This window comes from Wyeomyia smithii, chromosome 2 (assembly GCF_029784165.1).
Source record: "Wyeomyia smithii strain HCP4-BCI-WySm-NY-G18 chromosome 2, ASM2978416v1, whole genome shotgun sequence".
NCBI classification, from domain to species: Eukaryota; Metazoa; Arthropoda; class Insecta; order Diptera; family Culicidae; genus Wyeomyia; species Wyeomyia smithii.
In genome coordinates this window covers 74,250,356-74,264,621 of record NC_073695.1, presented here as the reverse complement: position 1 = coordinate 74,264,621, position 14,266 = coordinate 74,250,356, and the positions used below count along the sequence as shown (strand labels likewise).

General features: G+C 35.2%; 1 protein-coding gene across 1 annotated transcript; it reads right to left on the bottom strand.

Moving 5' to 3' along the window:
• Nucleotides 1-12,992: 12,992 nt before the first annotated feature.
• On the bottom strand, nt 12,993-14,026 carry LOC129723679 (uncharacterized). The gene is made up of 2 exons (XM_055678028.1): nt 13,323-14,026; nt 12,993-13,263 (listed from the first exon to the last, which is right to left on the bottom strand). Exons 1-2 carry the CDS (start codon nt 14,010-14,012, stop codon nt 13,075-13,077), a joined length of 879 nt encoding a protein of 292 aa, XP_055534003.1. The 5' UTR covers nt 14,013-14,026; the 3' UTR covers nt 12,993-13,074.
• Between the last annotated feature and the right edge of the window lie 240 nt (nt 14,027-14,266).

The following is a 14,266-nucleotide window of genomic DNA, read 5'->3' as shown; positions in this document are numbered from 1 at the left end:
AATAACTGAATAACAACAAACTGCAAACAATTGTTTTGTAGAATCGAGAGCTGCATCGGAAAAGTCGGCGTTTTGTTTCGGCATCTTGAGAAAGCTTCATCGGAAAGTCGTTTACGGACCTTTCTCAAGTGTATATTATTTTTTTCCGTTGATAATGAATGTATTTCCATGAAAAATATTTTTTGTAAGTACATCTACCTTAGTGGAAAATTTTTAATTACCACCCGTTAGCAATATTTTCAGTGACTGATCAACAAAACTGAGCGGCACTTTGAACCGTACAATAACAGTACCTATTCATTGCAGATAAAAAAAATGTAATACCGTCTATGTCTACTTCTATACATGACGTACATGCGTCAGTAAAGCTTCGGAACAAAGGATGAGTTCAGCTCAAAAATTTCTTGGCCAATATAAAAGCACTCGGCAATTGTCATGTTGTTCAGTAAGTTCTCAGTGTCTTCACGTGCAGAACCCAGAAGGCGAAATAATGAAGCTTTGGTTGACTATATGCGGCCATTAGGATCGAATGGTCCTGGTAACAATGAGGTTATAGCGCCGTGGTGTTTAAGCGTATTACGTAGGGGAGAACCGTACAAGACGCACCACTTGGTTAAGATGGCCCACGCTATTAATTTCTTAAAGTACTCACACATGTGTTTTTAAGACAAAATTCTTTGCTGTTTTTTAGGACAAATTTCTTCGCTTCGCGTGTACCATTATGACTAAAATACTTGAAAAGAAAAAAAACAGTACAATTGGCTGTGGCTTTGTCCAACATGTAATTATTCATTACCTAGCCTTAGGTAAAAGTTAACGAAAGATATTGAAATTTATTGAAAATTTCATAGTAGGGGTAATAGGGGCATAATGAGCACCCTAACTTGGTTGCTGATTTTAGCATGGAAAACGACAAAAATTTTAGGCTGTCTTCAGTGCAAAACTTGAATTAACTATCTATAATTAAAGGTACACTATTCACAAATTGAAAAGTTTATCGTATTATGTTGAAAAACACAAATTAGATTCATGCATCAAAAACTAGCAATCAGTCGATGTGTGGGGCACAATGAGCACCCCACTGCACTCTTATAGAACATATCTGGAAACTGTGTAGAAGTACAACTAATGGGCCAACGTTTGTCGCGAGATGCCGTGATACTTGGTGGCTTGTTTTGTGAATGTCCCATCGCGCCTTATGGCGGCCAATTCTGCCTGCAGTCTCTTTTTCTGACCGATTCGGTCTCAAAGATTTTCTAATATATGTTCGCACCATTACTGTAAACAAACACTGACTATGGAAACAGACAAACTCACAAGTCACAAGATGAATTTCAGGTAAGTTTATGTGACAAGGTGTGCTCATTTCACCCCACCTAAAGGTGACCATTTCGCCCCAAACGAATTAGTTAAAGTTAACATGAGATTTTATTACTAATTATAGCTTAAAATCATAACTTCAATGATGGTGAAATTTGGGGACGACCCATACGTCATATTGATGTGTCTACATACTTAATTGAGCCTTTTAAACGAACGTAGTAGCTTATTTTGTAGTGCGCAATAATAATAATTTTTCCAACATCCGGAAAACAAATTAATTTTTTCCAATATATTTCCATATTTTAAACAGACAAACCACTTTTGTTCTACATAGAGAGATACTGTAGTAACTACGGAAGAGTTCCACATACCATATTGTATTAAAAAATGCGTAGTTTCGCATAAAAGAGGGGTGCCCATTTCGCCCCGTCTGCTCATTATGCCCCTTATCCCCCTACTATTGATTCCAAAAGTGTGAAGGCTAGGGTAACGACAGTTTTTTGTATTATTTACAAGTCAGTTATTCATAAAAGCTTATAAAAAATTCATGAATAATTACATGTTTGACAGAGCCACAGCCAATTGTATAGTTTTTTCAAGTATTTTAGTCATTATGGTACACTTTTAATATTAAAACTGTAGGAAAGCTGGGTGTTTATGAGAAAAGTGAAGAAATTTGTCATAAAAAGCCACATGTGTGATAATTTTGGGTTTTGTAGGTTCTCCCCTATGTTTCCCTTGAATCCATCCATGCCCAACTCTATCCCCATTCCCTTCTGCCTACATCCAACGAAACGGCAAGAACACATTTAGACCCCGGAATTTGAACCAGCAACTAGACCCCGCACGAATCCGACAGGGCCCGAGGAAAACAGGCCTTCCATGATTTCTCGGCTCAGTGGAACATCAAGGTACTCAGTAAACAACGAACCAGCGTTTGAAAAAAACATGTCAGTTCTAATTCTAGAAATCTATTGAGCTCGTAGTCGGCAGCGAGGATAAAAAAGTTGCTTTAGTTTTTAAGATACCTTAAAAATTAAGACATTAGATCTAACTGGCGCCCTTTAATTTTTTTTCTTTCTATTGTGCCGTGTCAAATGAATGTTGTGAAAAAAAAGTTGAGTTGCCAATCAAAAAATGGTTCTTTTAATGAAAATTTTGGTTAAGGTAACCAGTCTGTCTGCCTACTAGCTATGTTGGAATCCTGGCTCGGATAGACTGTTATGTTAGTATCACTAGAAATGTAGCGCCAACCCCGTAATTATCCTGTATGCTAATAGTTGGCTGCAAAGTCTACAGATAGGTAAGACAAGTTTCGGCAGCTGAAGGTATCTAAGCATTGCTTTTCTTGGTCAGTCTTTCAGTTTCCAAATCAACGGTTTTGAACGGTTTTTAACGCGTAATGCCACCCAAACGGCAGATGTGTCTGTTTCGTTGACCAAATTTACCACGCGTCTCCAGCTTGACAATGCTACGGTTACTCAGTACCTGCCTTCCGTTTTGAATAAGTTTGCTTACTCCAAGACTGAGTCAGTTTCAGTAGGCTGCTGAACAGTTGCAGTTCTTACTTAGCATCCTGTCAAAATGCTGTAAGTATAAAAAATATCATAGTAAATGTTAACTTCACTAATAGTAACATTTAATTTTAGTATTTCCAGCAAATGTATACGAAAGTGGCGAACACTAAAAGTTTGTTATCGAGTGCCAAGATGTTCATGGAGCACGTAATAAATTCTGCTTTAAGGGGTTATATCTACCAAATGCTCAAAAAAGCAAGGCTTTTTTCATGATTTTTTTTTTACAGGGCATTTGAGATGTAAGGTATATAAATAATATATCTTTGGATTGAGCAACTCTTGCAGAACAGAAAAAATATTTTTATTGCTATTTTTGTTACAAAATGGCGGCTGTGCAGCGATTGCCGTGAACCGCTCTTTTTAAAAGTTGTTCCGCGGCGAGCAGTAGAAGTCGTGCTCAACTCCACCTATAACCAAAACAAAAACTTTTTCATTATCTACATAAGTGTCGCTAGTGAAGTACGCATGATTATATTTTTAGAATTTCTCTTCGCAAAATGGCAACGCAACGGTTTGAATAAAAAAAGTTCTGTTTCGACAAAAAAAAATCGACTTTGATTGTTTATAACTTTGGTTGTTGTAAATCAATCGCTTAAATCGTGTGTACTTCACTAGATAATCTGCGCCGTAAAATTGTCCTTCCTGGGTTTTATTTTCCACTTCTTCCTTTTTGTCATCTGATGTATGGCTGCGCCTAGCCTATTTCGCGATTTCGGACATGCGATGCTTAGCGACTTTGACACAGTTGGCGTCCGATCCCACGCAAAACTCAAACTTGTAACTCATATTTAAGTACTTTTGAATATAACTCACAGTTAAAAAGTATAGAAAAACTCAAACAAAGAATGTACACAACGAGAACGGCTGATCGACTAAACAAAGGGAAATTGTGAGTAAACACGTTCCCAGAGACGCTATAACGCTCGAAATTTGATGCAGAGACCTCTAAGCTTCAAATTTGAAACACGATGACGATCGTAGGTAACTTCTGCTAGTTTATAAAGCCTCGAAATAAAAAGAAAACGAGCATCGCCAAACTAAACGAAAAATGTGATTTTGGAGTATAGAAGTTGTTCGGTAAAAATTGATTTAAACGAACTTTGAGTTTAGATCTGTACTTGGGCGATGCAGATTTGGATTCTTGGATAGTTTTAGCATGATTTAGGCCAATAAAAATAAATGGCGAAAAAAAAATTTTTTTGGTAGATATAACCCCTTAATTCAAGCCGGTATTCGTCGTCGTAGCTGCAGTAATCTACCATCGTTTTATGGACTATCAAAATATTATCGCCAGTGAAAAGTGCAATCCTGTTGTTTGTAACCCATGGGAATTTGAAGACTGTTAGCCAACGTTTACTTTACACACTCGACGGCATAATTTTATGCAATTCGTTAAATGTTTTTCGAATTATTTGATATAGTGTATGTGATATCTAGTTTATTCGTATGGCCCTAATATTTGCATAATCTATCTAGGGCGAAAAAACCCATTTTAGTTTGCTTATTCACCCTATGTGTATTGAGATGAAATACTCGAAATGTGTAAGGTAAAATACCAGCATAAGTATTTCAACTTTTTATTATTTCGATTTTTCTATGACAATAGAACATGTACTATATTTCTAATTTCCAATTATCAATTCTCCCAGTTAGTACATTTTTTATTGTCAACCGCACATTTATTATTCAAAACAGAAAAAGTAGCTAGAATTGCATTACAGTCAACAAAATAAGAAAGATACATCAACTTGTTTACTATCTTTTTCACGGTCAGTATTCGTTTTCAGATTATAAAACTGGTTTACAAACATTAACAATAAACAATTGATGTATCCAATCGAGGGACACTATTTGAATCACCCCGAGGCGAACTTATTTTGAGCAGTTGTAGGGGTAAGCGGGGTAAGACCGCCCCCTTAAGCAATTCTGTTTATAGAAAAAAAAGTTGCGGCTGCAATTTTATTTTTTCTTCGCTAAGAGGTTCTTCTATTCAAAACCCGCATTTAAAAAATAAGAACTGAAATTTTTTTGTTTATTTTCCAGCTTTTTTTTTAAATTTCAAAAATTTATTGAAAATGTGCAGATCTTTTTCATGCGCCCACCATTTTTTGAGGATAAACAATATTTTAAGGGCCGAAACGGTTGATTCTATCGGTATAGTGTCTCTGACAAAGTTGTAGAGGTTTTTTTTTCTATTTAAATAAAATATACGCTGTGAAAAATCTGAAATTTTTTTTATTTTCTAAGTTTTAACTTATTTTGTTTTCTGATTATTCAAGTTCAAATCAATGTTTAGGTAACTTTTTTGGTTTTTAAAATAAATATATTTTTCAGAATTGGGGTTTTTCAAGATATTGAATTCATAATATACCTATCTTTAAGCTAAAAATTAAAACTCATTAAACCTATCTGTATGATTCTTTTGAAGACTTACTAGAAAAATACTGATAATTATTATTTCTTTTATTTATATTTTTAATTTTCTATGTTTTTTTTTGAAGAACAAAATTACCAACGACTCTATACACCAAATGAACCGTCAAAAAAAAAAAAAAATTCTTCACAAAAATTGAGCAATACATATTTCTATTACTCCATGATCCAACAACCATAAAATTTTAGCTTACCTTTTGTAGATTTTACAGGCAAAAACATGTTTTTTTCAAAAAAAAATTGAAAAAAACATATACTTTTAATTCTATTTCTATATTTTTTCTTAAATTTTTTTTAGAGTGTGTACTTTTTTCGAAAGTAAAAAACTACTATTTTCAATTCTGCCGGAGACGTCATACCTATCATACCTATCAAACAGCTCTAAAATTATTTTAGTTCATTAACACCATTTTCACACAGGTTTACTTTTTTCAAAAATAAGTCTTGTTAACATATATTACAAGAAAAGCTTAAACCAAATCGAAAATGGTCGATTAACATCGATGTCTTATGTGGCTTCAAGTTGCTTTACTGATCCTGTAAATATTCCCTTTGTAGTGTCGAGGCATTTGGGTCTTGAAGTAAAACAACAAGCAGTTGGATTCGTGGCGGTTTTACCCCTTGTATAATGGGCGTCTTTACCCCCAGTGGAACATTTTCATATTTGACCGAAAAAGTAGTCAAAATTACAAGATTACTCACGGCCTTCGATATTTCCGAAAGAAGATAGATTCAGGCAAGCAATTAAACGTATATTCACGAACAAAACAATAGATTTTTAGACTGAAAAACCTTAAGTCCCGTTGCCGCAAAACAATAGCGCATTGACTGGTTGCCAGCTGAAAGGTTGTTTTTGATTATTTCTGCGACCGTTCGTGCACTATCAAAACAGAAAAACGTGCAAAATGTTATGTAATTATACTGTAATAGACACGTTAGAGAAATTTTTCAATTATTTTATAACTTGGTAGTAAAACTACGGTGGGCGGTCTTACCCCGCAGGGCGGTCTTACCCTGTTTACCCCTATATGTTTTGTAGAAGATTTTTTGCAGCATTCAAGAAGCGCCTGAATGGCGGCAATTTAGGTTGATTTTTTCCGATTGAAGTTCATTGAAAGATTTCTTTAAAAGATTTAAAGATTTATTTGAATAAGGGGGGTTGTTAGTAGTTTAAGTATTTATGATAAATATTAGTAAATAATGAGTATGTGTGTCCAATCAAAAATGGTGACTTCTTTTCTCAACACTGTTAGAAAAATTGTAATTTTAATTGTTCGTTTTTTTATGCTTTCGCAATTAGGACTTATCATTCGTAACTACTTGTAAAGAAAGGGAAGTAAACTTACAACTACCTTAATTGCTAGCTTATTGGCTATAAAGAGAGCTTATCGTAGCAATTGAGGAATGCAACGGTTTTTGTCGAAATTTGTTAATAATTTTATTTGACATATCTTCTAATGTTTCAACACCAGTAAGTCTATGTAATTCGAGTATGCCAAACCAAGGAGGACGCTTCAAAATCATTTTCAGAATTTTATTCTGAATCCTTTGAAGCGTTTTCTTCCTTGTTAAACAGCAACCTGGATAACACTGGTAAACTCCGATTTTGCTCTAGAGCTCAAACTGAACACAAAGAAAGATTCTAGCTTTTTAACTATTCCTGTGAATTTTGGTGCTTCTAGCTTAGATAACTCGGAGCCTTAGGTGACTTTTCCGTAAGCCAGCGAGCAATTCCTCTGCAGTCTTTTGACGCACTTACCAGGGGTAACCGTTTCCGTTATTGGAATTGTTGGAATTGATCAAAATTCAAAAGTTTGAGTCTTATTTTCTTCGACTGAAAAAAAGGTGCCACTGATTATGCCATTCCTTACTCTATATCAAATATTTTGTAGGGTGAGAAACGGCTTAAGCAGCGGCGCCTATTCTAATCAGTTGAGATAAACGGGCCTTGATCTCCTGAATTTTGATCAATATCGACATTTTCAATGATGAGAACGAAAACTCTGATTGACTAGCTGTCTTACGAATACATAAAATTCCGTTCAACACGGAAAAAACTTAAAAAAAAAACATTAAACGAAAATTGTTGCAGCTATCTATTTAGGCGCTTTTTGGGTGCTGAAATAAATCCTCCGCAAAACAGATGCAAACTGCCTAAAAGGTTCGGGGTGATTGGAATAGCGTCCCTCGATAGGGAGCTTTAATTGATCATTGTTAAAGTTTGCTAAATCGGTTTTAGAATCTGAAAACAAGTGCTGACAAAGAAAAAGATAGAGAACAAATCGATATACTCATTTTTGTATTTCACCTTATATTTTTCAAGTATTTCGTCTCAATACACAGGCGGCTCCTAAATCTGCTTAAAATATGTTCCCTACCATACCCACTTTTATTACTTTGGTAAGGAAAATTTTTTTAGCAGTAGAAACAGTTTTTGGCCTCTTTTTAAAGAAAATTCAGTATTTCAGCGGTTATTTATTTCTGAATGTTACCCAATTTGCTCGACTGTTTTATTTTTCCTGTTTTCCACTTGAATTCGCAGTTGGAATTTAGTCTGCTTTTCATTGAAATTTTTTTCAAGGTAATACTAGAATGCGCACTGATTTTCTCGCAGAGTTGTAAAAGGCGACTTTAGTAGAGAACAGAGGACAATAACATTTTGCAGAAAAAAAAATCAATTCTCGAATTTCTATACTTTAAAGAAAATAATAGGCCACAAATTTGTACGACGATCATGTTATAACATTCCAAGTTTACCAAGAATATGCTCATGTAGAACTCTTACCGTACTCGAAAACCCCTATGCACAAATTTTCGTTATAACACAGCAGTTCAAAAAGTTCAAAAAGTTCAACAGCTCAAAAATTTAGAATTAACTTGCGCCTTCACTTTAGTCAAGCTGCTGGAATACAACAAAATCAATATCACATCATCTTTGTATTCTACTCACTAATCTCTATAAATCTGTTCAAACATTTTAAAGTATTTGATCACTATTTATAGTGAGTTTAGCATGATAGCACAATATTTTGCATAATCCCAGATTTTTCAAAAGAGGTAAGTGAGGTAAAAAAGTCCGCCAAAAATTGGTTTCCTACTGCTGAAAACTAACAATTACTATATCTTAGAGTAAACCCAATCGATTTTCCTGAAAATTGGCATGTTTATTCCACCCTCTCAAGGGTACAAAATGGCGGTTTTTGGAAGTTGCTGATGTAACATGATAAGAAATTCGCATTTTACTGAAAAAATGGTGATTTTCACAGCTACTTTTCTCTTACTACCTGATCTAGGTTCAAAATCCAAATAATACGTTTTTTAGCGCAACTTAAGAGCTTTCATTTGATATATGACACATTCCTAACTCTTCTACGCCAAGACATCAAAATTTCAAACTGCATATTTGACCCAGAACTGTTATGTATGTGAAAGAGGATAAATTGAAGTTCACGGAAAACGTTTGTTTCATTTGAATTTACATGCAAAACTTGACTAAATGATTGAATTAAAGCACTCATAAAAGATTAATAAAATCATAGTTTTGACACTATTTTAAAAAAATAGCGTATTTTTGATACTATTTTGAAGCTATGGGCATGTGATACATCAGAAAGTAAAGGGTTTTTATGGACGTATTCATAGCCTAAACGCAGTTGTTGCTGCTATTTTGTAGATTCAATTGGTAGGTCATTGAAAAACAGGTCCCTTATTATGGTGTCGCGTTACAAAAATAGTAGTTTTTTTTCGTATTGTGCAAATGTTACATACTGTAGAAAAGTAGTATTCAGGATTTTCTTAGTACTCAATGAGACCTTTCTTAGCATATGCTGGTATGTGAAATTGGTGCATTCTACTCAAAGTTACAATAGGGTCAAAGTTATGGTGTCGCGTTACAAAAATTTTATGTGTTTTTATAAAATTACCAAAAACGAGTTTTTGAGCTCTTGTCAGTGTGTATTGATAACACAACATGGAATCATGATGAATAATAGTCATCTGCATCAAATTATATCCACCTAGAAGTGAGGAGTTTGCTTTCTACTGGAATTAGATCATTACATATTCAATGCCAATGAAAACCCAGGGAAATTACTAGAATGGTTTTCAGATAACATTAAAAATGTAAAAATGTCTTTGTGCTTGGAAATTAAAATAAATTATGGAAAAGCAAATAAATTATAATTTCAAAGATAGTGTAAAACAGTGTATCAATTTTTTTACTAAAATGACCGCCATTTTGGCAATTTTTGGAATTTTCAAAAACGGCTACGTAACAAGATAGATAATATATGTTTCTATATACTGAAAAAAAATTTCAGCCCGATCGGTCTACTAGAAGCTGAGAAAAACTTACCACCAGTTAGGAACTGATTTAGAGAGAGCATCCACGTTCCCAGCTGCCAACAGTGTAATACTCACTATATTTACATTCACGACATGGAAAATACATCTTCAAATATACCTTAATCAATAGCCAAAATAGCCAAACACTTCACTTTACTCTAGACAGCCAAAAAAAATATGAAAATTCATGATTTTTCGACCTTCTAAAGTAGGGTCCCCCCTTAACCAATTATGTTATTTACGAAAAACACATCAACAATAATTATTGCCACATGACAGAGAATAAAACACAAACCTCACGTACACTACATATACTCTGGTAATGTTTTTACTTCTAGTCAAAAATTGAAAACTTATTATACCCAAACGATATACCTAAATATTAAACGATGGAAATTCGTTGTTCTTCAATGCTTAAACCTCCGAAACACGAAAACAACCAGGCCAATTACACTTCACTTCGTTCCTTGGGAAGTTGCTGAATAATACCTTTTCAATACACGGTGGCGAACTAGCTTGTGGCTGACAGCCACCTTAATAAAGCAATAAAAAAAAAACTTTTCAACATTTATTCAAACTCATCAAACTCTAGGTATACACTGGGGTCTTTTTTTACGCGGTTGGTTGTACCGCGTTGAAAAATGATATAAAAATGGTAACGAAACAAACAAAATGAGTTTTAAGTGCTTCTAAAATGAAAATTCGTTGAAGAACATGACAATAACTTTTTTATAATAATTTTGCTACATGTTTAAGCTTTCGTTTCTTGAACGGAATCGCAACGACCCTGACTCGTATCGTCGTACAATTATTAATGTATTTTTGTTCCTTCTTCCCGAATTAACGGAAAATGCCTAGTTTTTAAAAATAATAGCAAATATATTAAAAATATGCATTATTTAGATTATAAAACAGAATATCTTATTGTCATGAACCATAAGATTGATTTTTACTTTATTGGATTTACTTATACTAAACTTATTCAATACCGCGTAAAAATAATCTTCCAAATCGCGTAAAAATAATCCGCGTTATTTCAAGAAACCGCGTAAAAATAATCCGCGTTATTGTAAAAAATCGCGTGAAAAAAGTAGCGTATAAAAAAAACGCATAAAAATAACCCGCGTAAAAAAAGACCCCAGTGTATTATAAATTAACAATATTCCTACCAAACTCACTCAATACCTAATGGTTACGACACTACCTAATAATCCAAATAAAGCAACAACAAACCCCAAAAAAACGGATTTATTCGTGTTTTTCACATATCTTTTCTTATTTCAAGTACATTTTAATATTATTTTTCTTGGAAACTTCAACAAATTTGCAATTTGAGTGCAATTTTGAGTAAAATTGTAGCAGAAAAATCCAAACGAGACGAGTTGCTCGCCGAGGTTCAGTAAAAGGCCCCAATGTTTCATAAAGATTTTTTTTTTTGTTTGCCAGTCGAAAAGTGGAGGGTGCTTAGAGTGATAGCTTTGCATAAACTGCCGTTCCAAGTTGTCCCATGTTCTACACAAACCTTATGCACGCTGGGACAACTATGCTTGGAACGGCAGTAAACTACTCGTTTCCCCTTGACTTAAAGGAAAACTGTATCAAAAAAGGTTAAAATCTGAATGAATCTTTTTTATGAAGGAAACCATTCTCAGTACGATTAGTGGTAAAATAATATAAATCTGAAACGCCCCCATCGTCGTAACTTTGAACTAAATGTAAATGTCATAGCATAAACTTATTGGTATTAACCTAAACAGCAACTTTGCCGAAGATAGTATGACTAAAAACTAATCATGATGCCCACATTTACAAAGCTCGCATTTTCGTAACGCGACACCATTTGCAGGAGACTGTTTTGCGAGACGCGACACCATTGACACACCAAAATGTTTTTGGGAACGTTTCGCCGAAAATTCAGTGTTTTCTATGCTGTAATATGTCATTTTGTTGGATTTTGTCTCCGGAACAAATGTCTAGAAGAAACTAGGGTTCAAGAACTTACAGCAGAGCAGATATCTGAACGTATGCCATCGAAGGTTGAAAAACCGAAATTCAGCGATGGTGTCGCGTTACAAAATGTATCGGGTTGAAGTGCATGATACAACTATCTAAATTGCTAAACCAACCCGTAATAAGAAAATACATTTAGTTGGCATTATTTACGACCTGTTTAATCATATGCTTTTTAAGCTAGTTTCTTATATCCAGCCTAAAATGTACAGCAAAGCCGGTTCCTCATTGTGTCGCGTTACGCTAGAATGTGTCATATACAAAAAAATGCACCGTTATAAGATGCGTGAAAAATCTAATTTTTCTATAGCATGATTTTGAATAACGTTTTAAGCCCATTGTGCGAGAAGTGAAACTCCGTTAAATTCGATTTCATTCAATTGGGCTGTAAATTCCAACTTATATTTGTTGATGCAATAATGCAATAGTTTGCCCAATTTGAAGTTTTTTAAAAAGGGGCTAGTGGAGTAAATAGGCCCTCCAAAATTTTGTGTTCAAAAACTGCTCACATTGTAAAATAATAACTCTCGGCTGTGTGATAGTGTTTCATTTTTTATCATATATCTCTGTTCACGACCGATACCTCACTGCACTACATTGATATCCCTCATGAAGTACATGGGTCGTTGGGGAATTAATTCTGCATAGCGATAACCTGGGATACCGTCAGCCGGGGTGAGATTGTGCCAGTGGGGATGAGATTGAGCCATCTTACCCCGAAACTTGGCAGCCATCTCTTCTGGGTCCGAAGACTTGTTTTTTTTTGTGTAAGTATTTGAGGAAGCTTAGTTAAGAAGTATTGGTGTTGTGATCACCATGGGATGGCTGACAAACAATGGGTTTGTATGGCACAAACTCACCCCTACTGGCACAATCGCGCCCCGGCTCACGGTAATTACTTTTATAGCTACTACTGCGCAATTGGGTATCATTGCTGTTATTTGTAAAGTATCGATATCATTACCAAGTGTGGGATTTTCGGGTAAAAAAGGACTGATTTGTAAGTTTTGTCATTAGGATTGTCAAACTTTACATCACATATTTTAAAAGAATAGGACGTTTTGTAGACCTTCTAAGTAAGAATATGATTATGGGACGATTTTCATAGAAGACTAAACATCTGTGAAAGGGGCGACAGTTCACCGTTATTATTACAAAACACAGGAAAAACTACTAGAATTCTCGAATCTTTCGTCAAGCCTATAGCGAGTTTGTAACGCACGATATGTAACGTGGAGAAAGAAATTTGTTGAGGGCAAGAATAAGGACTATAATCAGGTTTTGTTTGAATTATGTGTCGGTATGTCGATATTGTCAAAGCATTTTTTGATTTTATTTTCTTGAATACTTCACTGCCGTTATTTACATGTTTCACATGGTAGCATCCTCAAACACCCGTGGATAAGCATGATGTAAAACTGTTCTGCACACGGGCTACCGCGTCCTGGATGTCCAAACTTACAAGTTTTGCGCAACGCTGAATTCGGAAATAAACCATGCCGGTTTGTTGATAACGGACGGAGTCAACTGCATACCCCCAATAGGTAATTTGCGAACGGCTTAGATTATTCAAGAACTGTAAAAAATAAAATATATTGGTTGTGGAAATGATAATGGGTGAAAATGTTTCCATACCGTCGTCAAGCACTGAAGAGATGGTGGCTGTGATGAAGCTAAGGATGCGACTGTTGGTATATTGCAAATGTTTAGCAAATTCAGGTAGGTTTGCACCGTGGCCATAGTGCTGTTGATTTGACCAGTGACGTTAATTCCAATGTTGGCGATGCGTGTATTTTCTGCTGTTACACAGCCCACGTAACGACTCAGTAAGATCGGGCTGGCGGTTAGATTAGCACCATATTTCTTATAGCAGCTGGCAGCAAAATCATTGGTGCAAGTTATTTGCGAACTCATGTTGGCAGCAGCCGTAAGAAGCAGACTTCCGGTATCGTTAATTTGCTGTGAAATTTGAGGTGCATAATTGCTGAACAACGAAGTGTCACTCGCGAAAAGCGTGGGTTGCGAAGTGTTCAATGTAGAAGTAAGACTAGATATAACACTAGTTAGTGAGGTAAAATCAATGGGGTAGGTTTTGAAGCGGTTATAAATAGCTGTTAAATTGTTTATGGTTGTGTTGCCCCAATTGTTCCAAGCTTTGATAGTATTTTTATCCGCAGCGGTGATCGTGGCATTTATCGTTGTAAGCGAAGTGGTAAAATTTGTTAACTGAAGCGTTAAGTTGCCATTGATCGTGTCGGTTAGTGAATCGGCGTGGATTCCGCCCACGAGGCACAGAGCGCCAATTAGTGCCAGCAAGTAGTTCATCTTACTGATACAGCACAACGATTGATAGCAGCAGACGGGAATCGATTCGCTTTTATAACCCCAAACTCCGCAAAATATGACGCATTATTTTTGGGGTTCCCCAATTGTAACACCACAGTACAGTATTGTCTTTGTTTGAAAAACTTAAGGAATAATTGATTCCTTTATATTTCGACTCTCAGTACGTCTGCAAGATGAAAGATCTATAGAGTTATGTGTTGATCCGTAGCCGTATCCGTTTGCACATCTTTGCT